The sequence below is a fragment of the Solanum tuberosum genome, unplaced genomic scaffold (genome assembly GCF_000226075.1).
Source record: "Solanum tuberosum cultivar DM 1-3 516 R44 unplaced genomic scaffold, SolTub_3.0 scf00108, whole genome shotgun sequence".
In the NCBI taxonomy this organism is placed as follows: domain Eukaryota; kingdom Viridiplantae; phylum Streptophyta; class Magnoliopsida; order Solanales; family Solanaceae; genus Solanum; species Solanum tuberosum.
Genome location: NW_006239033.1, coordinates 1,374,342 through 1,400,213, shown reverse-complemented (window position 1 = coordinate 1,400,213; position 25,872 = coordinate 1,374,342). Strand labels below are relative to the sequence as shown.

General features: G+C 31.1%; 1 protein-coding gene and 2 long non-coding RNA genes across 4 annotated transcripts; 1 reads left to right on the top strand and 2 right to left on the bottom strand.

Annotated features, from left to right (window-relative positions):
- Positions 1 to 623: 623 nt before the first annotated feature.
- On the bottom strand, positions 624 to 2,423 carry LOC102594998 (uncharacterized). Its single transcript, XR_367443.2, has 2 exons — positions 1,691 to 2,423; positions 624 to 932 (listed from the first exon to the last, which is right to left on the bottom strand). It is a non-coding gene; the product is annotated as an uncharacterized lncRNA (long non-coding RNA).
- A 2,749-nt stretch (positions 2,424 to 5,172) lies between these two features.
- LOC107060976 (uncharacterized) lies at positions 5,173 to 8,883 on the bottom strand. 2 transcript variants are annotated; one of them, XR_001473683.1, is made up of 2 exons: positions 6,963 to 8,883; positions 5,173 to 6,698 (listed from the first exon to the last, which is right to left on the bottom strand). It is a non-coding gene; the product is annotated as an uncharacterized lncRNA (long non-coding RNA). The 2 variants fall into 2 exon arrangements; XR_001473684.1 differs by having other exon boundaries at positions 7,381 to 8,883.
- Positions 8,884 to 15,874: 6,991 nt separating this feature from the next.
- LOC102600256 (polyol transporter 5-like) lies at positions 15,875 to 17,731 on the top strand. The gene is made up of 4 exons (XM_006349503.1): positions 15,875 to 16,016; positions 16,159 to 16,521; positions 16,603 to 17,058; positions 17,136 to 17,731. Exons 1-4 carry the CDS (start codon positions 15,875 to 15,877, stop codon positions 17,729 to 17,731), a joined length of 1,557 nt encoding a protein of 518 aa, XP_006349565.1.
- Positions 17,732 to 25,872: the final 8,141 nt, after the last annotated feature.

Genomic DNA, 25,872 nt, shown 5'->3' with positions numbered 1-25,872 from the left:
GACCGTGGAATTGATGGTTGAACAATAGAGTTATTGTAACTATCCGTTAGGTCGTTTCGAACACTAGACCCTTTTCTTTCATAAAAAACTTTTTCGATACATTCTAAATGAATATTTTGGACCATTTATTAACTATCATTATTTAATTGATGGGTAATATAAAATAATTTATTTAATTGGTGGTTAATGAGTCAAGTCAATAATTTATTTAATATCCTTACTACTGACCCATATTTATTAAGATAAACTATTGGAGTTTGTCACTTAATATTTTATATTTAGAAAAGAGAAGAGAGAAAAGGAATATAACATAAAGCTTCCGTAACCTCGAAGGAGGAGGACGACTTCAGGTAAAAATTTAAACACAACTTTAACCTCTATGTATACTAGATGGGGGAGGACCGTGCTTAGTCAAAATATTATGCTTGTAAAAATATTAATACTAATGAATCAAGGGTGATAGCTTTTGCAGAAGATGGATAATATCATATATCATATATTATATACTATTAGAAATATTCTGAATATGTACAGCAGACATCAGTATGATGCCGACTTGAATGATCTGCAAATACTAACTAATGTAATACAATCAAAATAATTACCCTTATTTAGAAGAGGGATATAAAAGATGTTTCAGTTTTGATATATAAGATTAGCATGTCATTGTTTATCATATGTAGAGGATGCCGGAGTTCGCTTCGTAGTAGCTAATCTTCTTCATTCAAAAAATCATAGCATAGGAGTTGTTGGCACAACTCAAAAAAATTGCACCCAAACAAAACAATCAAAAAGTAAGAAAAAAAAGGGAGAATGCTCAAAGTTGTTAGGAACATTCTGCATTTACAGTTTATCATTCATATTCTATTGGTGTCGCAACTTCTGAACAATCCAATGTACCATGGAGAACATCAACTCACTATATGTTGTTCCTGAAAATTATTGAAAAGTGAATACAGCAGAAATAGTCCACACAAGTTTCTGTTAAAGTCTATCAATTTCACTATTTGCCCAAACTAATCCTTTTAAGAGTCAATTTCATCTTAATCTGCTTGAACAAGTCATGTTTTTGGGTAAACTACAAACACCTTTTAGAGTACACATTTGCTCAAGCCCTCTCTTGGGAAAATTGGGATAGAAGTGAGCCACAATCTCTATTAAAGATAAATTCATAAGAAGGTGATTTATGGATAGATTTATTTTGGCTACTAGGAAGCCATCTTAAGATATTACAGATAGAATTTTTTTTCTTTTCCTCCTAAAGATCATGTACTTTAGGATGCTATTTGTTTTACAAAGCTCAACAAAGATGCTATTTAAATTACTGCACTTAGACGTTGTAGCTTCTATATCTAACAAAACGATAAGAACCTTATAAGTTCAAGCAAATTAAAGATAATGATACAAAGGAACGGGTCAGACTTGCTTTGACATTATCCTTAGCTCTAACATTAATAATTTGAGCGCCTGACTTAGATAAAAACATGTTATAGCTACGTTTTTATCCTTTCATTTCAATTTACTACTCGTAACTTAAGATTTTCAATTCAATAAAGGAAAAGTTGAACAACAATTTTTTAAAGCAAAACCTATCCCACATGCATAATCACATAAAATGTGAGAACTTCTTCATAAAATATTATGTGTGTCAAAAATACAGATAATACCTCATTAAGGAAATGAATATTACCTAAATCATTTCCAAACATCATTAGTCTCCTACTGTATGATCATCCTTTCAATTGCAGAATTGTAATTATGAATATGATAAACTATGGTGTTTTGGTATCGTCTGCCAGTCTGCTAATATATCAGAAGTTGCAATTCAAACAATACAAAAATAACAGAAGAAATTTAGATCATACTAAAAGCATAACTTCTATCTAAGAATAACTACTAAATACTAATACAACATCATCCAAAATAGAATACTACAGTTCCTACAAATCTTAAAAGCTTGAAAAGGGTGTGAAATTGTACCTGAAGGCTTGAAAATTAGAGAATCTGAAATCAATCATTTTCCTTGGTTTGACGTCACTTACCTCACTCAGCAATACAATTGTTAAAGCGAGTAAGGATCCAAAAGTTCTAATTGGCGAGTGTATCAAACGTTTTTGAATCACAGAGGAGTTAAATAGTACACATAGTATATATTAATACAAAGTCAAGGCATTTTACCAAGGATTTGGAAACTCTTCATCTTCCATGATACGGGAACAATTAGAGTAAATTCCTAAAGAAATGGTTGGACATATAAGTATGTCTACAAATAAAAAAAGAGCATATATTAAATCTTTCCATCCATATCCACATTTTACATATAAAATAAAGATAATGACCAAAAAAGTAAAACTTAATTGATTGAAGTAGCACCGTATACATTCTTAATACCTTGCCCCTTTCTTTCATAATTAGTCAGCAAGGAAGTTCACCAAAAAAGTAAAACTTACTTGATTGAAGCAGCACTGTATACATTCTTAATACTTTGCCCCTTTCTTTCATAATTAGTCAGCAAGGAAGTTAAAAGTATTTCATTAACATCCTAAAAATATATTATTTTAATATTAATTGGACAATCCGTTGTTGGTCATAATGTCTTTTGTGGATTTGGGGGATATGATCGACACAATTGTCAAAATGAAGCATCACAAGCTGCTAAATTATATATAAATGGACTCCAAAAATCTATTCACAGATAAAATCATAACATCAAGTAGCATTAGATAGTCGAAAGTAAGATATTTCAACTTACAAAATAAATTAAGCAAAGGTTGAAGAAACCGTTAAATTGGACCTCTAATCAAATAGAGAGAACCAACTGAAACAGGATAAGAAACGGATAAAACAATGTATTAAAAGAAGATTTCTTTGTTTGGTATGAAGTAATTTTATACAATACCCATTAAATGTCCGTGGTGCTACAAAACAGAAGTATGTGACTTCTTCAGTTGTCATGCCATGCCGCCCCAATGCTATTTTCTTCCATCACCTGAAACAAAACATAATTAGTTTAAAAGAATCCACATACCTTATATGTTATCCAAATTTCACTTTCATATGGCCCTGTAAAGTTGTATATATACCATTCACCTTTTTGAACCCACACTTTTGTAATCACCCTTTTTAAAATTACCTCTACTTCCACAATATATTTTCATAACGTGAGTAAATTATTTTTTTCCTTCATCTATTTATTTCTAAGGCTACTATTTTCTTGTCCAATGTGACATTGTCCCACTTTATTAGATGTATCGCCTTGTTCTCTCTATTTCTTTGTCATTTTTCCACTTCTCATTATGTCTCTTTCATAAAACTTCTATGTCATATTTATAGCATGGAGGGAAGACATACATCAAATAAATACTACTATCAATTAGCCTTATATTTCTTTCCATAGTTTAAAATTATTATTTCTCGCCTAAGTTAATATAGGATTAGGCAACATAATTAAAATGTCAATACCCAGTCTACTTGGCCAAAAAAGATAAATTCTGGTTTAACAACAATGTCATCATATTGAATCATCACTTGAATCTGAAAACAATAAAGAGTTAAAATATGAAACTTATAGCACCACATGTTGCTACCATCAGTGCATTTCCTATAAATATATATGAAATGTCCAAAATAACATTGATACATAGCTTATAATTTCATATCTCAAAGAAATGATACAATTTACTCATACAAATGGAGAAATAGAATATGCGTCTTACAATCAGCAGAGGGAATCATATCATTCGTATCATTCCTGACACAATCCAAACCGAAGGCATATTTTCATGTGGCCTGCAAGAAACAACAAAAAGAACATAGCAAAAGATCACTTTTACCTGACATATAATTGTGAAAAATAAATATCAATGCATAATATTAGAAGTGTTTTACAATCGTTTGTAACATTAATAATGCCATCCAACATGAGTCATACAATAACTTTCTTTTTCACATCTATCCATCACCTCCTGGAGGAGCAAAAATAAGTAGTTTGGAAGACTATATTTCAAAAATTCGTATAGGTTCATGGGAATTATCTATTTAATTAACAGGGAATAACAAAAAATCATTCTGCGAGAAATGAGAAACAAAGAGTTGATGGTTAAAAGAACTCCTAAAGTGTCCTTATATTTTAGTTTCATTATTGAACTACACCGCCAACTATTTATCAAAATACCTATCAACCATCAAAAATTCACTTCTCCTATGTGAATCGATGATTGAATTTCAGGTAAGAAACTCTCACACACACATGATAGTTTAGATAAAGTTTTCAGCCTTCACACCAGAAACAAATAAGCAAAAACGACGAATTTTCCAACGCGACAAATATGACTTCCCTGTTTTGAAATACCCAATTCCATTTGTTTCCAATATTCTTGTATAGTTGGTTGTGGAGATCAACAAATCCACCCATTTGAGAAATTGTACATCTTTACAATATTTCAGCAATAAAGTTTAATACACCTAATACCACAACTGATGTTGACGTTCAGTATGCATAAATTGACCCATATAAGGCAAACTCACTTTCACATCCTAGAATAAATTGAGTAAAACAAAGTAGGAGCTCTTCATACAATCAAGTGGTATTCGAACATAATATAGTGAAGCAAATCAAAGGCATGAGTTGTTCACCAGAGTTCCATGTAAGAGTTTGTATAGTCACTTGTAACTCTTTATTTTTTAGGTTATTTTTACAAAATTGTTCACAAGCGTGTAACGATCAGTTCGAACAAAGTTGTTGACTCTGATATGACAAGAACTCAATAGTAGATCTCTCACGTTTTCACTTTGTATATTAATCATCTAAACTCATTTAATAATTTTTACTCTCATAACTATCCACCAATTGAAATTGAGATTACTGTCAATCCTCCTATTTTTGCAAAATGGAAATTTAGGCAAGTGTTTTCCAAACATATGTATAAAAATACCAAAGGTTGTACCTGTCAGTACCGACCAGTTCAACTATTTGTACATATTTGATTTACAATTGGCAAGCTTCACCATTTGTTTATTTTATGAACATCAACCCTAACTTTTTGTAGTTCTATTCCACCTTAAAGTTATAAGCACTCAATCGATATCTTTTTAATGGCTGCTACACATTCAAATATGGAAGTTGGTAGTTCTAAAACAAAAAGTTCATTTCTTACTTTGGGCCGCCCAAAGTTCACAATCAAATCAGACCTTAAGTTTGAATAACATAATATTACATTGATGTTGTATAAACCACTAAGAAAATCCTTTTATTACATTTAACATATAATACAACAACTTAGTCTGCAAGAGCTCATGCTCTACCTATCCTTATGCTTCTTAATTTGGGGACATAGAAAGAGCACATACTAAAAATGTCAGCTTCTCTTCGTCTCACCTACATCTCATATACAAAATTGTCTCTCGTGAAATACAAAATAAATGTTTGTTTTACTTCTATTGAGGGACATGGAAAGAGTAAAAATATTCAAAAACAAATGAATGTGAGAATAAATTAGCTAAAAATGTTTGCGAAAGATAAACACATACATTTTAGAGCTCATACTTGGATCAAGCAAAACCTCCATTTTTTTCATCTATTTCATTGCCAAACCTTCAAATGCAATAAGCAAAAGAAGGAACCCATTAATGACCATGACACAAAATTCTGATGAAAGAATATTATGCTACAAATAAAAGAGAAAACATGAAGTTGATATTTCTCTATAAAAAGCATATGACAGCACTCTTAACACAATATTATTATATTGCATACTCAAATTACTACTCCTATTTCACGTATGATATAAAAAAGTTTAGGAGTTAGTAGCTATTCTTGATCAACAAACTCAAGATTAAAGAAAAGAGTTTGTTTCTGCGTTAAATTAATAGTCTTATAGGATTCTTCCATTACCCGGACATTTTATTACTCACTCATTTCTCAAAAAAATTCTAGCGTCAACATTATTACTTATTTGCTACATTTCTTATGTTCATTTTTTTCTGGATTGATCAGATGAAAAATATTTTTAACATTATCAATTGTATCTAACTAATATGAACACATGAAACAAAAACTTTGAGAAAGCATAAGATCATATGACAGACTTCTAGAACTCAATCTAGTAACAGAATTTTCAATATTAAAGTTCCAGCTTTTATCCAAGAACAACTGCTAAAAATAAATGCGACACCAACATCACGGTCCATTGCCAAAAGTTTAAAGGTTCTTAAGAAAATGTGGAATGGTTCCTTAAAGGACTTGGAAATTGGAGAGCCAGAAATCAACCTTTTCGCCTGATTCAACCTGCTTGTTATTCTGACTTTGTATTTAAACAATTTGTCTTTGAATACCACCTCAACTTACTATATTAGTAGCTGATTTTTTTCAAAAATGTAGTTCAAACAACAAAAAGATCAATACTGAAAGCTTACCCTGAATTTTCAGCATTACATTATCACTTCTAATTTCATGGCAGCATCAAAGAATTCGGCAACTCAAATTCTTTCTCAATTTTTTTTGGGGAAGATGCCATATGGAAAAAAGATATTATAAGGGAAAATGTCTATTCACCTAAGCCCACCGTTCAACTTCATTAGCACCTTGAATCATCTGCCAAAACAATCAACTCTTGTAACTAATCTCTCTTCATAACACACAAGTCTTACCTTCACGGGAAATTTCGTCAAACATGCAACCGCATCAAGCCATTAATTATCTGCAAAAAGTATCATATATTGATAAGAAAATACTACTAATATTTTTAGTATTTTAGAGTTAGAAACTGCAAAATATTGAAAACAAAATTATGCATGTATTTCAAGAGGCATCTATAAGAACTCAAAAGAATTCAAGAAAAATTGTGGAAGACCTATAAATAAGAAAAATCAGTAGAATAATAGGAAGCATAAACACAATAATGAAAAAAAAAAGAGTAAAAATTCATAAGGGAAGAGGGCCAATACCACACAAGAATACTTACCAGGTAAACAATTGAAAGAACTTTAGAAGTTGGAGTGAGACTCTGAAGTAAAGTTTAACTCCGTTGAAGGTTTAAAATGGTTGTCAATGTTGTCAGGCAGTGAAGAAAGAGTAGAAGCAGAGGTGAGAGAGTGAATAAAGTGAATTTACTATTTTAACCCTACTCGTACAACTCAAGTTCTATTTGAAGTACACTTTACATTGCTTCTTGTACCTCATTTTGGTTCCCAACATGAGGAAAGGTTTCCAAATAATTGCTGAATTATCTTTTCAAACTACTTCCATGGGCGACCAAGTATGTATATAGTGGAGTTAAAATCATTGTAGATTTGTCAAAATTGTCAATATTATGAAAAATAACTCAATACAATGAAAAACATCAAGAATTGCAACTTGTGAATACAAATCAGAGACTTTACCATGTTTTGAATTACACCATCTTCCAATTTCATTACATCAATAGCATCGTCTAATATCTCAAATTAGTTGAACAATGAACATCCCAACCTTTTTCTCAGCCCCAAATTTCAAAGCCAGAATAGAAAGCACAATAAAACATATGAGTTTAATAAATAATATACATTGTCAACGTAACGTAAATAATTTTTACATGTGGGTAGCACATTTTATCAAGAAGGTTAATGTAAATCTGCTAACCTGATAGTGCAAAAAATATTTACATTGATCATGTATAAAACTCAAATGTAAAGGTACATCATTTGCAATAAATGCATTATTTCATATCGTTAGCATTCATAACCCAATACAACTGATGATGACCGCATACGGATAACTTAACTATCATTCCGCACATTAATTAGGTCCAACATCAAATGTTGTTACCAAATCTAGAGAATATCCTTCAATTATTCTAAATTATTTGATATTATGAGAAACATTCAAGTACCCTCTTGTATTCTTATTCCAGGAAGCAAGAAAATAACTTTGGTCCTTCCAGTTTAGCTGTGATAAAATGGGAAAAAAATGATTTTTCATAATGAGGCACGTAATGTTGCTTCTATATAGAATTAGAGGGAGTTGAGGGTGAATTCATTTTATGAATAACTTAAACTCTACCTGGAATTGAAAGGTTCAAATTCCACAAATAACAATCATATGTTTTTTCCTTTTCTCCTTCACTTAAGAAAAGGAAAAAAAGACATTTATTTATTTGTCTTGATATTTCTGTATCGCATATCTCTTTTCTACCTCTCTCCCTTCAACAGTACAAAAAAGTTCACTAAGAAGCGAGGAACGGAAAAATAATTATTAGTTCACAGCTTGACCAACCTTTAGTGCTGAATCAAAGATCCATCTCGATGTAGGCATATTATCAAACACCCTTGGTGCACTAAGGAAACTTGAGTATTTATTCGTGAAGATGCATGAATAAATCAGAAAATACTATTGACATTCATATATTATTTATAGAGAAAATACAATAGAGAACAATAACCTAAAAGAATAAATATCAAAATTTGATTCAGATGATGAATGTATGTCGAAATTTGAGCAACAGTATCTCCATCTTCATCAACAACTTGTTTGGATGGTTGTTAAATATTATTTTGTTTATAGTCATTTTCATCCAATTTTCCTTTCCACAAATGGATCAGTGAAAATAAAAATGGTCACATCTGTAAACTTCATGTCTTTATATTCTCTAAAAATATCAGTAATTGCACAAGAAAAATATTGAAGCAAAAAAAAAAAACTAAGGAAGAAAAAAGCGAGAAAAACTTACCACAAAATACAATTAAGAAGCTTGAATTTGAAAGAGTCAATGAAGAAGACAGTGAACATGAAAAGACTGAAGAAATGAGAGAAGCAGAGGAGAAATTTGGAAAACCTAAAATGAAGCAGGGCATTGTGAAACCAAATTTTTGGTCATTGAAAAGAAGATGAAGAGAATAGGGGTACACGTGGTTTGCTTTGGAAATCATAAAGACTCAAGCATAATAATATGGACCCCACTTATACAGTACAAATTAAATTACTTTAATAAAATAATATTTGGCTGGCTAAGTATAAAAAGAGAACACACGTGTCACCAAATAGAGTACAGATGTCTCTATTACAATGAATGCACCAAAATTAATCTTGACAATACCAAAAATGCCCTTATTTGTCTCATCACATTTTCAATACAAGGTACGATTATTTTAAGCTGTGTTAGTCCTTTTCACCAAATAGAGTACAGATGTCTCTATTACAATGAATGCACCAAAATTAATCTTGACAATACCAAAAATGCCCTTATTTGTCTCATCACATTTTGAACACAAGGTACAATTATTTTAAGTTGTGTTAGTCCTTTAGAAGTGCCACTTCTAAAACACAAGGTACAATTATTTTAAGCTGTGTTAGTCCTTTTCACCAAATAGAGTACAGATGTCTCTATTACAATGAATGCACCAAAATTAATCTTCACAATACCAAAAATGCCCTTATTTGTCTCATCACATTTTGAACACAAGGTACAATTATTTTAAGTTGTGTTAGTCCTTTAGAAGTGCCATTTTAGTGACAAAATAGAGTGGGATAAATTGGTATGTATTTTTCTAAGTGATGATAGTAACATAATTGATGGATAATAATAATAATATCATTGGTTGTGTGAGTATTTCTATTATTAATCATTATAGTTAGATAAGAATTGAGTTGGGTTCATGGTTTGCTGCCACTGGTTTCCTAACCAATTTCAAACTTTTAATATTATCATTTCGTTCTCATATTATAAATAAAGTTTTGATATAATGAGATAGGTGATTAAATATTAGGTGTATTGTATTATTTGAATACCATTAAAATTATGATAATTGGAGGAACTGAGATTTATCCTTAGGCTTAAACTTTAGGAATCGATTATAGATTTGGGTGAGTTTTTGAGTCTAGGCTAGACATATAGTAATATGAGTGTCTTTAGTCTCATTTAATTATAAATTATGCATACTTGATACATTGAAAACGTTCTGAAGCATTGAGGAAAAGAAAAGCATTGGGAAATTAGCTTGATTGAGTTGGGTTCTTCGATGGAGGTAGGTTATGACTTATTTTATGTGATAGAGATACTTTTAATAGTGATTGATAGTCATTGAGTTATGTCGTGAAATTTTCTATGCACTTAATTGTTGTGGTTTGGATGATTTACATGTTGTTGTGATTTGTCTGTAATCTCAAGACCGCAGAATCCATAATCTTAAACTTGCTCTATCAAAGTGATGTCTTGAATAAATAAGGCTTGATGAAATATTGTTAATAAAATAAAAAGTGATGATAAAGACTGATGAATTAACTATATTTAATATTATTATACTAAATATCAAAGTGAGAAGGTGTGTTAACTCAAATATCTATATCTATTTGTCACATGAAAATGTATGTCTGAATAAATATTATAACTAAATTTTTTCCACTTCTCTTAGTTATTATTTGAATAACTTAATGTAGTACTACTCTACTATTTAACCTTGTGAAAGCGTTTACTTTTTGTATTTCAAATCGAATTCACTTAGGTAATTAGTGGGTTAATTTATTGAGAAAATCAAAAATTTATTTGAAGTCTGTGATGCAATTATTGTTATTCATTGTTATGTAACATTAAAATACTATTTAATTAAATATAATGTGTACTAATCTTTTATTCTTCTTTATTTTTTTATTTTTTTATTTGCTTTAATTATTCACTATCATAAATCATATCTAATTACCTATTCAATTGCTACTCTTAAATCCATAACTCTCATACTTTCATATTCATAACCTCTAAATATTAATTTAAACTTTAAGATATCTTTTGATATTTCCCCCATTTTTGTCTATATAAATTCATCTTTTTGGTTTCATGAGACTCGAATTCAAGGTTATTCATTTTTTTCTATATTTAAAGTAGTGGAGCGTTTATATCATTATTGTACTATTTGATTTATGTTTTAGTTTGACTCGATGAGAAGACTCTTGAATTTTATTGGTTATGGGAGAAGGTGTAGACAAAAACTCAGAAAATTATGTATTAATTCTATATTTCTTTTTCCATTTGCATTGATATGATTAAAGTCTTAAGAAGGATGTGTATATTGTATTTTTTTCATGTATATTTTTTTTGTGTGTTTTCTCCCTATTAGACTTCTTTCGTTTAATTAGATATTTGTGACTACATTTTTATCAGGCTCAAATTAGATATTTGTGATTATATTGGAAGTTTGCTACTACTAACCGACGTTCAGATTTACCGTTGGTTGCTTATAAGGAATTGCTTTTAAACATTGAAATATGTCCTTCATTTTGTGTTAATTGACATGTTTTTTAGATTAGACTCATCAATAACTCTTAACACCTTTATTAGTTCAAATTTATTCTTGAGGTAGACAAGAATTTGCTGACTCGTCTGCTCTAGAAAAGCATAGGTATTATGTCTAAATAAAATGTCTTGGATTTGTGCCAACTCAATAAACTTAGTAGTCTAATACTTAATTAAAATTAGTAGTCTAACACCAAATTATAACAAGAAGCCTTGAATATTTACACACATGCCCAAAAATACTATTAATTTAGGATTGTCTTTGTTATTCTTACATACTACTTGTTTTTAGTGTATATTCCTAAAACGCACTAAGCGTTTAACTTCACATAGTAATATTATTTGAATTATATATTTATTATGCTTATATAATGATGAATTATATACATTCAGATGCTAAAAAAATAAACAGTTTTAATCATTCAATGTTCAGATCTAGAGACAACATCTTAATCATTTAGACGTCTTAATTTTAATGAAAACAAATGAGACCTTCATTCATAAGCTAAAATAATCATGTGGCCTCCGATTCTCTCTCTCTTTACCGACGTTTCTTCCTCTCTTTTCTCAACAAAACATCATTTTTTTTTCTTTAAATGGTAAGTTTTCAAAATCTTTACAAGTAATTTGTTTAGTGTTTTTTTATATTTACAACTTTTTTTTTGTGGGGGGGGTATTGATGTTTCTCAATAACTCTTGTTGCCCATAATATTTTTGGGTGTATTGATATTTATCAAGAACTCAAAATTTTTGAGTGAAAATATTATCTAGGATTAAAAACAATAACTATGTATATATTTGAGGTCTCTTATTAAAATTTTGTTTTAGGCCACTTTGATCATCAATTTTTTTGTTCTAGCTCACTAATTTTATTGAGACTCTTTGATCATCAACCTCGCTTTTGAGATTACACTAGATATATTATTGTTGTTATTCTATCAAAAAGTAATATATTTTGTTGAGAAGAAGATTTAATAAGATTTTATTGGTACAATGTTTAATTTCATATGCACATTAAAATATTGAAAATAAACAGTTTTAAACTTTTAGGGGTCGTTTGGTAGGGAAAAAAATAACCACAGGGATTAATAATGCAGGGATTAGTAGTGCTGAAATTAGTAATGCAGGGTATATTTTTTATCAAGTGTTTGGTTCATTGCTTTTGACCTCATCTTGTGTTTGGATTAAAACTCTACAAAAAGCTTCTTTCCAATTATACTCTTGCATTATTATGAGATTTTCTATTTTATGTAATCGATATAGGTAGATAATTGCGGGGACAATATTATTTTTTATGACCTTCTAACTAGCTAGGAGAAACAATTTTGTTGTCATGTTTGCTATTTTCTCACTTGAATTATTTGAGGGTAAACAAATATTTTCTTAATAAATTAATCACTTAAAAAACGTTAATTTTCAATTTAGAATAGATAGACCATCTACTTTAAAACCAAAAAGACGGTAAACAATAGTAAAATCGAATAAAACATCTAGATTTACACATAAAAATTACAAGTTGTAGTTTTAATATGTATGCAATTTATAAATTGTTACAAAATACAAATAATTAGAAACCACATATAAATCAACAAATAATATATTAAATTAAGATCACAAACGTCATGTGGTGATATATTTGCCTTTTCAATTAGTAAATGTTAAAGAACTCACATTTTAAATATTGTATTGATATGTATTGCATTTATTTATTAACAAACAACTCTCTCTATATAATAAAATTTGTAAGCTAACTTATTTATATAATTTTCTAGTATAAATATAAAACATAAAACAAAGAAAATAAATAAAATGATTAAAATGGTTTGAGGGATATTTTTGTCTTTACATAAATAATTCCATGGTATTAAATCCAATGTATTACTAATACCACCAAATGAAAGGTATTAATAATACATCCTATAATACCATGTAGTGTGTATAACTAATCCATGGATTAGTTATACTTAGGCCCAAAGTTCTACCAAACGTAGTACTAAATAATACCATACATAATACATGGACTATTTCTCCTAATACCTCCTACCAAACGACCCCTTAGTGTTCTTATCTAGAGACCACATCCTAATATTCGAATGTGTATTCACATCTAGACATCTAAATCATAATGCACATCTTAATAGATCAGATGCTTATTCAAATTCAGACGGTTTAATCTTAGTGGAAACAAACGAGACATTAATATTTTTGTTAACATTCAAATGTTGGAAAACAAGCGTGTCTTGGATAATCTTAATCTAACTAATTATTATGATATTTCACTTAAAACTTGATAGCCAAGATATTTAATGTTTTGACATGTTGAAATAGAAAAAATGCCAAGACAATTTCTTTGAATTGCTAGTGTAGCTTGTGATGTATTGGGTTCTTTTATCTCTCAGTACTTTTAGTTATATAGAACTTGCGATATGCCTATCTACGTGAAATTTTTAGTTAATTTATGTGAATACTTTAACAACATCTAGACACCTAAATTAATTTTCATTATATCAGTTAAACACTTAAATGTATAAAATGATCATCTTAGATATCTTCAAAAAAATTGTGTGTTATGTCGACATCGAGTATCATGAGATCAAGTTGAGATATCTGCATTTCAAAATTGTAGTGCTTATTTGTCAGCTAAGAACACATTTGAGTGTTTATTAATATAGATCATACCGATAATATTTGTCGCTACTATTGTTATATATGTATGTATACAAAAGAAAAATGCCAGTAATTTGATCTTAGGTTTATTTATGTTCATCGGAAACCGTTAATGGCACGGCATACTCGGAAGGTGTGTATATGAGTTTTGTGTTCCTGTTCGACTGTTTCATTCATTCTGAAATATGGAAGTTGAAGTAATTTATTTTGTTGTTGATGATGAAATTGAAGTATTATATATGATCTTATTAGAAGGGGAAATGGTTTTTTTTTATCTTAGCTCCTACCGCATAATGAAAGTTCGTGTAGAATTTTTTTTTCCTGATATAACAGTGATAAAACGTAACAAAGAGTCCGGAGCTTAAAGGGCAAAAAAAATTGTCAAAAATTCCAAAAGGGTACATCACTTTTTATTCTAACCAAAAGGACAAAATGATAAAATCGCTGCTAGAAAAAAAAAATTATTTTTATTAAAAATCGCTGCGATTTTGTAATTTTTTTAAATTAAAAATCGCTGCTTTTTTCTTTAAAGAAACTAAAACGGCACATCAAAAAAAAAATTAACCAAAAGGGCTTCTGACAAAACAAAAATAAAAATCGCTGCATATTTTCTCAAAAAAAAATAACTTTAATATTCTTTTATTATTATTTATGATATATAATTCAATTTTCCTGAGGCTTCAACAATTTTATTGAGTATACTGTCGTCTTGTTTATCATTTTTATATTATTAATAAGTAATAATAGGCATGAAAATAATAGCACTCGGCATGAAAAGCGCTGCCCCTGCAGCGAATGTGTAAGGAAAAAAAAAATTACTAGCTAAAAAATCGCTGCCACAGACAAAAAAATAAAAATTAACAAAATCGCTGCTGTGGCAGCGATTTTTAATAAAAAATAAATTATATTTTTTTTTTACAAAATCGCTGCTGTGACAGCGATTTTTAATTTTTTTTTAAAAAATAAAAATTTAGACGAAATCGCTGCTAGGGCAGCGATTTTGCCCTTTTGGTTAGAAAAAAAGTGATGTGCCCTTTTGGAATTTTTGACAATTTTTTTTACCCTTTAGGCTCCGGACTCCAAGAATTATAGTGCAAATAATAGAGTTCCATAAAATAAACATTGTAGTAAATATTTTCACCCTCGACTTTGAAGTAGATTCAACACCTTTCTTTCATATGGAGTAATATTTTCAATGAAGTAGTCAATCTTTACCAAGATTATTTTAGCAAGCTTCCTTGCGTGAGCCATTCAACATTTAGAATTTGAATTTCAAATGTCATTCCTTCTATTAAGCATGCACATAAAATCTTGTAAATATCTTCTTTGATTATTATAGCTTAATTAATTACACGATATTCTTTTTCCTATATTTTGCTCAAATTGTTCATCAAATCTTTTTAATTATTTCAAAAAATCTGTACCAAATAATAAATTTGACATAAGTAATATTCTTTTATTAGAATTTTATGTTGGTGTGGTAACTGTGGTTCGGTTATTATCAAAATTAATTAGGGAAACCTTGAGGCTCCATTTATTTATTCTTACTAAAATAATAACTATATACCTTTTAATTTCTTTTCTCTTTCTAGTTTTACATTATTTACCCTTTCAGTGATGCATACTCCGTTATATTCCATAAAAATGTTAACTTCAATTATTAGAATTATTTTTTTTTGAATTTTCTAAGCAATGTGATAAAGAAACATAATAAAGAAATATTTTCAGAATCTGTTAATTTATCAATAAATTAATTGCAAATATTTTTTTTTTATGATACTTTGATAAAAATGGTAAGTCGATAATTAAGTAGGTAGGAAAAGAGAAACAATTCCCACACCATTTAACATATATATATATATATATATATATATATATTTTAAGGCATTGTTGTGATCGAGCAGACACTAGAAATTTGTGAATCTTTTTCTCTATTAATTGCTGTCATGGAAAATCAAAGTCTTGAGAAGAAGGTCATGATCTCCAACAAAATACCAGAATTTGTTCCTTTGAAAAAACCAAAAAGAAATAAATATGCCTTTGCTTGCTCTCTTTTAGCCTCCATGACATCCGTCTTATTAGGTTATGGTAAGATATGTACTTTATAATATTCAATTTCATTTCTTAACAAGTGTTGTACGATCTAGAGTCATTGAGTTCAAAATGAGTACGTACGTACGTACATTTATATACTATAATAATTAAATGTGTTAGTGGTTGGTTGATGTAGATACAGGAGTGATGAGTGGAGCAGTGATTTACATAAAAGAAGATCTCAAAATATCTGATGTTGCTATTGAAGTCCTTGTGGGAACAATCAACATATACTCTCTTGTGGGTGCTGCAATTGCTGGTCGAACTTCAGATTGGATAGGTCGTCGATACACTATTATTTTGGCCTCTGGAATATTTTTAGTAGGAGCTCTCTTGATGGGATTTGCCCCAAACTATTGGTTCCTCATGTTTGGTAGGTTTGTCGCTGGCATTGGTGTTGGATATGCTCTTATGATAGCTCCAGTTTACACTGCTGAAGTTGCCCCGGCCTCTTGTCGTGGATTTTGCACCTCTTTCCCTGAGGTTTTCATCAATGCAGGTATATATAGACATGACCACTAATATTTCTAAAAATCTAATGTTATTGTAACTTTGAATAACTACGTACGTGGATATATAGGTGTGTTACTTGGTTATATAGCAAACTATGCATTTTCGATGCTTCCACTAAAATTGGGATGGCGACTCATGCTTGGAATTGGAGTTATCCCATCAGTTATGTTAGGGGTTGGTGTCCTTGCTATGCCTGAGTCACCACGTTGGCTAGTCATGCAAGGCCGTCTTGGAGATGCCAAGAAGGTTTTGGACAGAACTTCAGACACTTTAGAAGAATCAAAGACGAGATTAGCTGACATTAAAGAAGCTGCTGGCATACCACAAGATTGCCAAGATGATGACATAGTTTCTGTCACACGAGAAAGCTCTAATGGTTCAGGTGTATGGAGAGATTTGTTCATCCATCCTACCCCCACCGTTCTTCATATTCTAATTGTAGGCGTTGGTATTCATTTTTTCCAACAAGCCAGTGGCATAGATGCTGTTGTACTCTACAGCCCCAGGATATACGAGAAAGCAGGTATTCATTCATTCACTAATTGTACATGTTTAAACTGTTGTCTGACTGACTGACACATTTTTATTTACATAATAAAGGGATTACTAAACCAAGCTATAGGCTACTTGCCACTATAGCTGTGGGATGTATGAAGACATTCTTTACTTTAGTTGCTACATTTTTTGTGGACAAAATTGGAAGAAGAATATTACTTCTATCAAGTTGCGGTGGTATGATTCTATCTTTATTAGCCCTAGCTACAGGATTAACTATTATTGATCACTCAGATCATACGCTAAAGTGGGCCATAGTGGTGTGTGTATGTGCAACATATTCAACAGTTGCATTCTTCTCAATTGGGATGGGTCCTTTAGCATGGGTATACAGTTCAGAAATCTTTCCATTGAGATTAAGAGCTCAAGGTTGTAGTATAGGTGTAGCAGTGAATAGGGCAGTGAGTGGAGGAATTTTGATGACATTTATATCTTTGTATAAGGCTATTAGTATTGGAGGGGCTTTTTTCTTATACACTGGGATTGCAATTGTGGCTTGGATTTTCTTCTACACATTGTTACCAGAAACAAAAGGCAGAACACTAGAGGAGATGGAGCCATTGTTTGGTACTTTCTTTAAGTGGAGATCAACTATGAAAGAGTTGAAGAGAAGTAGAGTGGAAGGTCCTGACAGTAGCTAGTGCTCAGCCTTAATAGTGATGACTGATGATGCATGGTGCTTCTTCTTTTATCATTATTACTTACTAGTATTCAATAACATTTGAACCCAAAACATAGACACTTGACCTTTTCTTTTATGTTTCCACCATATCACCTTACAAACACTTTTTTTATTTGTGTTTGACAAATTCATATAATGATTTTAAGTATTGGGGTTTGAGCAAGTATATTACTATAAATTCTATCTCTTGGTAGACACATATGAATGTGATGTTATTGTATCCTCTATAAGCGCGGCTTAATAAATCTTGTGCCTAAAATCAAACCTTGAGGAGAAGCTTTAAAATTTTAATAAGTAAAAATTATATCTACTTTAGTTTCTAACTTATTCTCAGACGGAAAGTTACTAAGCATCAATCTTATTTTATCTTATCGTATCTTGTTAAAGAATGACAATAGTCTCACATTGGTGGTTAATGAGAAAGGTGAATAAGGCTTGGGTAATTCTTCTCCCTTTGAACTAGCTTTTGGGGTATGAGTTAGAGTCAAGACCTAATTTAACATATCTTATATATATAAAAATAAAAAAATAAAAAAAACGTCAGCCCAGTGACGTCTTGCCACAAAAAATAAGGATTGTCATTCATTTATTTTTACAGTTTTTTTTTTATAAATTGAAAAAAAATTAAAAACAAATGGAAAAAGGGGAAGGGTAAAAAAAATGTTCTTAAACTATGTGAAATGAACAAAAGTGCCCTACTTCTATAGTTTGGTTCAAAAATATCATTGTCATCAATACTAGGTTTAAAAATGCAAGAATGAACAACAGTACCCTACGTCTATAGTTTGGCTCAAAAAGATCATTGTCATCAATACTTTGGTTTAAAAATATACTTGCAGTTAATACTATGGTCCAAAATTGCCCCTATATTTGTAAAATGGATCAAAATGCTCTTTTCTGAATAAAGGTATTAAACACGGTCAAAAGACACATTCGTAGTTGTAGACTCCAAAAGGTACTTAAACAATCTTATGCATCTATTTCTTTCTTCTACTGAATCCTTGGAGAATATAATGCAGGAAAAAAACTAGCTTGCGGGGAGAGTAACATAAAAGTCCCATTGATCGTCGCTGATAAATAGTGATAAACCGTCACACACATGATATTTTTGTGCAACAATATGACCTTTCTCTTATTTTTTTTCCTGTGACATGCTAAAATGTGGGTTATGGAAGATTTAAAGTTACATGAAGATCGTGGAATTTTTGAAAGAACATACAGAAAACAGAAGGGGCAACATGGGAGTGGTGAAATTTTAATCATCACTGATAATGAAATCAATGACAGTGAGGAACATGATTAATCATTTTTTTTTTATAAAAAAAATTGTTAGCAAACTAAAATTAACAAACTAAATTGAAAAGAAGAACAATAGAGAGAGTACACAAGCAAAGATATAGAGAATACTGTATTTTAATATGTATTCATTTGTAAATTAAGTAATGGCTATTTATAGCCAACAAGTAATGTACAAACATATTACTAAGTCATTCAATTGGCTAGGTGATGGTAATTTCAAATGGGTGGGCCTCACATGGCATTCATCTAACATTACAAGTGATGATACTTCTCAAATAGGTGGACCCCACATGGCATCCACTTTGCCATCTTTGATTTTCAACACTTTCCCTTGGATGTCCATGTAAAATAAAAGTTAAAGGAACAAAAATATATATAAACATTCATAATACGCATTACTTGCTATCTCATTAAAAATCTTTCTAGGAAAATTCAGTGGGACAAAACCTAGATTAAGGAAAAAAGAGTGTAGCGCGTATGTTACTCCCCCCGATAAAGACCACGATTCAGATGATTAAGTTTTCTCATTCCAATCTTATGTACAATCTTTTCAAGAGTTGAGGCTGGTTGAGACTTGGTGAATAAATCTTCTGGGTTATCATTTGAACAAATTCGTTGTACATCAATATCTTCGTTCTTCTAAAGATCATGAGTGAAGAATAATTTTGGTGAAATGTTTCGTTTTATCTCCCTTCATCAAGCCTCCTCTTAGTTGAGCTATGCATGCATCATTGTCTTCAAAAAGGATTGTGGGTACCTTGACATCATACTTCAAGCCACATCTTTCTTTGATGAAATGTATCACTAATCTCAACCATACACATTCTCTACTTGCTTCATAAATAACGATTATCTCAGGATAATTTGAAGAAGTAGCGACAATGGACTACTTTGTAGATCGTCATGATATAACAGTACCTCCATATGTGAACATATAGTTTGTTTGAGATCGAGCTTTATGTGGATCAGATAAATAACATGCATCTACATGACCAACAAGATATGCACTATCTTTGTTAGTATAAAACAAACTCATATCATTGGTTTCCTTTAGATATCGTAATATATATTTTACTCTGTTCCAATGTCTTCGTGTAGGGGAAGAACTATATCTTGCTAAAAAATTAACAGAAAATGCTATGTCAGGTCTCATAGCATTAGCAAGATACATAAGTACACCAATTGCACTAAGATATGGTATTTCAAGACCAAGAGGTTCCAGATTCTCTTTTTGAGGTCGGAACAGATCTTTACTCACTTCAAGTGATCGTACAACCATTAGAGTATTTAATGGATGTGCTTTGTCCATGTAAAATTGTTTCAAAATTTTCTCAGTATAGGCAAATTGATGGATTAAGACCTCGTATGCTAAATGTTCAATTTGTAAACCAAGAAAAGTTTTATCTTTCCAAGATCCTTCATCTCAAATTCTTTCTTTAAATATTCAATTGCCTTTTGGACCTCTTCTGGAGTTCCAATGAGATTAATGTCATCAACATAGACAGGAAGAATAACAAACCCTGATGTTGTTTTCTTAATAAAAATAAAAGGACAAATTGCATCATTTATATAATCTTATTTTATCAAGTACTCACTGAGGCGATTATGCCACTTGTGTCCTGATTGTTTTAAGCCGTATAACGACTTTTGTAATCTGATTGAGCACCTTTCTCAAGATTTTGAACTATATGTTTTAGGCATTTTAAATCCTTCTGGGATTTTTATAATACCCCGGATTCGAGAAGGAGCAAATAACAGATTTTCCAGATGTTGCAGGTGCCACCGACGGAGGCCACCCACGGCCCGTGGATGGGACCACGAACCGTAGATGTGGTCCGTGGTTGATCACCTCAACAATTCCTAGAAGTCCAGAGCCACGACAGAACCTACGGACCGTAAGTGGGACCACGGTTCGTGGTCCATGTCCGTGGTTCAGACCCCAACTTCCAGCCTTCAGACACCAATCGATGGACTGGCAGGACAGACCATCGATCAGACCACGGTCCGTCGGTCAGGATCTGTAGGTCGGCAATCGACTTTTAGCTTAGGGGTAATTGGGTCTTTTCCTAACTATTTTATTCCTAAACTATGTCGTTTTACTCAGTTTTAGCCTAATATTATAATCAGACTTTACCCTAAACAATTCATTCACCGAAAATTCATCAAACTTAGAGAAAAAAAAGAGAAAAGAGCCTACCAACCCCCTCAAGAACAAGCAATAGGTTTTCTTCGGTTCCACCCTCGAAAATGAAAGATTTCTCCGTGAATTTCGTCACCAGATATGTGAGATTTCACTAGTGTGTTCCTTTTGTCCACTAGGTCCCTAAAATTCAGTCAGAATCTTGATTCACTATATCTTGTTTAGACCTAGGATTTCTAAAAACCGTAGATATTGATTGTGATTTAGCTGTTATAGCGTTCTTAATCAGATTATCATGTTTTCGTGAAATCATTACTTAGTTCCTTGCATGAAACTCAGAACCCTAGTTGTGTAGATTGTCTTAGTTCATGAATTACACCTACTAGGTCAGCTAAACAGATAAACATGCTACAGTTTCAAATGTCACATTATCAGTATATAAATGTTGCAGTCTCATATTTGCATGTCAGAATATTAAGTTATCCAGTATTACAGTTATGTTGTATAATACACATTTTCAGTTGGGAGTAGGCTTAGCACCGAGTTAGACTAGGGTTCAACGCACTTTCATAGTCCCAGAACTACATGCCCCCGTAGGTTTATAAGTCCCCTCTGTGGGCATCAGATTTAGTGATCACGTCAGTCATGCCTTTATACTCTTGGCAAGGTATATTGGGTCCTCTCGATGGGGTGTATACATCGGATTCCGCGTTTAGCACACGTGGTTTTATGTCGGTTAATAGTAGCTCCCACAGTCAGATTCTAGTTTATTTGACCAGGTTTTCAGGTTATACTTCAGTATCCAATCTCAGCATATGATGTTCATGATTAGTAATTGGTCATTGCATTTAGCTCAGCTTTCAGTTATATTTCAGCATCTACATCTTGTTCAGTTTATATCATTGTTCATTTATGCTCTGCTCAACTTATGTATTTGTGCAACTATATTTTATATCATGCATGCTTATTACACTCCAAGTACTGACGCATACTCTGCGCTACATCCTTTCATGATGTAGGTTCAGGTACTCAGCATTCAAATCACGCTTAGATCGACTTATCAGTCTGTATTCAGCAGTTTCAGTGGTGAGTCCTCATACTTCGAGGACAATAGACATGTTTTTCATATTCAGGCTTTTATTTCAGTTTTCAGTTTTACTAGGGTTAGCTGGGGGCATGTCCCAGCAACTCTAGTTAGTATAGGCTTTTTCAGACATAGTACTAGAATCAACTTGACTTGTTAAGTTTATCTTCAGTTTTGTTAAACTCTTAGTATGTTTCATATATTTCAGACTAGTTGGGTATTCCCCACTTTCAGTTATCAATTGATTTAACTTTCATTAGTTCATATTTTCATTTAGATATCTTTCAGTATGCTTATGATATGTCAGCTTCAGGGTTAGCTTGGGGTCACTCGTGATCCTAGGTCCCGTGTTACGTCAAGGGGTAGCCTCGGGGCGTGAAAATTTTCATATAAATTTCATTATCAAGTGAACCTTAAAGATAAGTTGTAACCACATCCATCAGATGTATTTCAAGATTTTCACGTACAGCTAAACCGATGAGATATTGAAAAGTTATTGCATTCATAACTGGTGAATATGTTTCTTCATAGTCGACACCGGTCTTTGAGAGAATCCTTGTGCAACAAGGCATGCCTTCAAGTCAATACTACTAAAATAAATGAAACAAGAAATATAACATATGTTCTAAATTCAAAATAATTTTTTTACGTAATACTCTTTTGTCAAATTTCAACAAAAAATACATAAATATGACTTAAAAGAAAATGAAAATGTAAAGTGTATAACTTTATTCAACAATGAATTCTATATTAATTTAAAAAATTGAATACTAACAAAATTGTGCTGATAAAAAAATATAGAATGAATAAATAAATAAATACATGATACGAAAAATTAAATGGAATCACATGAAAAGGTAAAGGTTGAGAATGAGAAGGAAATGAAATATAAATAAATAAAAAATAAAAATATTTAGAATAACAAAAATAATTTATTAAGAGAGATGAAAAATAAATTAAAACGAAAATACAAATATAAATAAAATGAATAAAAGAATTTTTAAAAAGTTTTATGTAATTACATGGTATAATTACACCCAATTCCTAACCCTCAAGAGATGAGTGTATTTACTCCCCTTCAATTATACCCAATTCCTCTCTTGCCAAGTAATTACTTGGTTTACTAAATAGAGTTTTTGGCTAAAATCACCCTTCAACTATAATTTAAATCTAATGTAAATTTATATTATTTAAGTGAGCAAAAAACATTTTTATACTATCCAAAAAGTAACAAGAATCATCCTTCAGTCTATTTTTATTAAGAAACTGATTGAACCAATATTTTTTTTAAAATTTTATCATGTCTTAGCCATGATGAGAAGATCAAAGTTACCTAAAAAGAATAAGGATATGGATAGGAAATGAATCTTTCATCTCAGAATTTAAATTTTGTAAGTTGTTAATTTATATGTTTTTTGCATCATCAAGTAAATTAACTTGCAACAATACATAAGTCTTGAAATATATATACAGTAGGTTCTGATGTTTAAAAAAATTATTAAAAACAATCATTTTGAAAATATTACGTCCAACTATTTAGAGATTTTCTTTAATAAAATAATTAGTACGTATGTACGTTATATACAATGCAATTCACATTTTATACAATGTACAAAAATGCTGGAAATTTAGTGAAACTACGTAGGTGTTTAGTTATGAAAATAAAAATAATAATTACTTTATTTGAAATTGTTGAAGTTAGAGTTGTATAATTTGACCATACTTTTTACAAAGAATATTTAGAATTTGAATAAATTTTGTCTGAATATGATTTGAACCCTCAATTTCTAAAACTTAGAAAAATCACTCAACTTGACTAGCTTAATCATGTGTACATATATTCATTCGATTTGGCACATTTTTGTTGGTGTCGTGAGTTTCTTTTAAAAAAAATAGTCCGTAGGATGAATCTTGCAACTTTTCATATAGTGCAAGGATGTTTTTGTTCACTTATATAATATAAGGATATACTTTAGGTTTAAGTCATACTTCAAGGATGATTTTAGCTTAAAACTCATACTCAATTACACCAGATCTCAATCACAGTGTGGCTTTCCGAACCGGTCCTAAATCTAAAAAGAGAAGTTGGGCCTTACATACCGCTTTAGTTATTAAAAAAGTAGAGAAGAACATGTGCAAAGGCTAGGCTTTGTTTCCAAAGCATCTATGCCCTTCTCGTATGTGGATACTTTTACTTTCATCGCTTTCTGCTTTTTGTGGATCACCTATTCAATAATTGAGTTATTTAGTTACTTTTTCTATTATGATGTTTGGGGTTCACATTTTTTAGGATGAGGTTGTTGGGAGTTAATATCTCAAAAGATAACTTAACTTTGGATTATGATTTTTGGGTTCATATTTTTTAGATGTGGTTGTTGGGAGTTAATATCTCAAAATATAACTTAACTATGAAAATTTATCTAGCAAAATTATTTATCTTTATTTTGTACTACTAAAATAACTCAACTGAAGCTCGTATTCGTATTATGATGATTCCATTGAGTACGGAATGTCGAGTATAATTGATATTCATATGTGGTTTGTGTGTACGGGGTTCTGAATGAATCTAAGGATCGTTTCGATGCTTTGAGACTTGACTATGTTTTCTGGTGCTGCATGCCTGGCTTTTGTGAAGGTCATGTCGCTTAAGCGCCCTCTGCTTAAGCGAAGGGTTTGTCGCTTAAGTGAAGGCGGCTTCGCTTTTGCAAGAGCCGAGTTTTTAGCAGGGTTCACTTCACTTTTACAAACGCTTGACCGCTTTTTGCGACATTTGAGAGGGGTTTTGACCTGCAAATTTTGGGATTTAAGCCCTATTTTCTTTTTTCTTTTTTAGCTTGGCGAACCCTTTGTGGCGATTTTAAAAGGATTTCTTGTGCCAAATCAGTTGGGTAGCGATTCTTAACTCTCAAACTTCACTTCCCTTTGATTATTTATGAATTCTAACAGCAAAATATGAGATTTTGATTTATCAATGGTAAGGTCTTTTCAAGAACTCAAGTTCTTAATTAAAATGGAGATTGTGAACTATTTTTCAGTCCTTTTTCGGAATGATTTTTTCCAATGAGTTCTTAAAGCCTTGAGTTTCAAGTATTAAGGTTTGGATCCAAACCTTATTTTTGGAATTGAGTTTTGTGTTGATTGACTCATATTTCAGGAGAATTGATGTGGATATTATTGTTTTCGGATATACTTGGTTGATATAGATTGTTTGGCTTTGGAAGTGATTCGGAAGGGGAAGACTCAACTCTTTGAGTTATTATTAATTGATTTAAGGCAAGTGATATCCTAAACCTTGTATTCTAGTTGTATTCTAGTAGAATTCATGTATTCCCTTTGTTAATTGTGTGTTGGGAGTAATGGGGATGAGGTGAAGGGTAAATTGTCCACTTGATAAACCTAAATGAACAAAAAGGGTTTGAAATGAAAAAGTCGTGATAAACATGATGATGTGAATTGCTTTGTTGTGACCCTTATTGATTGATTGATGAAGTGCTTGATAGCATGAATGTGGACTTGAATTGCATGAATTGTTGTCTTTTCCGTGTGGTGTGATATTGTTTCTGTGCATTGATTATTA

What these genes read in the sequence shown, in the direction of transcription:
- LOC102600256 (XM_006349503.1), top strand. Translation starts at nt 15,875, where the DNA reads ATGGAAAATCAAAGTCTTGAGAAGAAGGTCATGATCTCCAACAAAATA. An exon ending in ATCCGTCTTATTAGGTTATG is followed by an intron (nt 16,017 to 16,158) that starts GTAAGATATGTA and finishes TGGTTGATGTAG; the next exon opens with ATACAGGAGTGATGAGTGGA. An exon ending in CAGGATATACGAGAAAGCAG is followed by an intron (nt 17,059 to 17,135) that starts GTATTCATTCAT and finishes TACATAATAAAG; the next exon opens with GGATTACTAAACCAAGCTAT.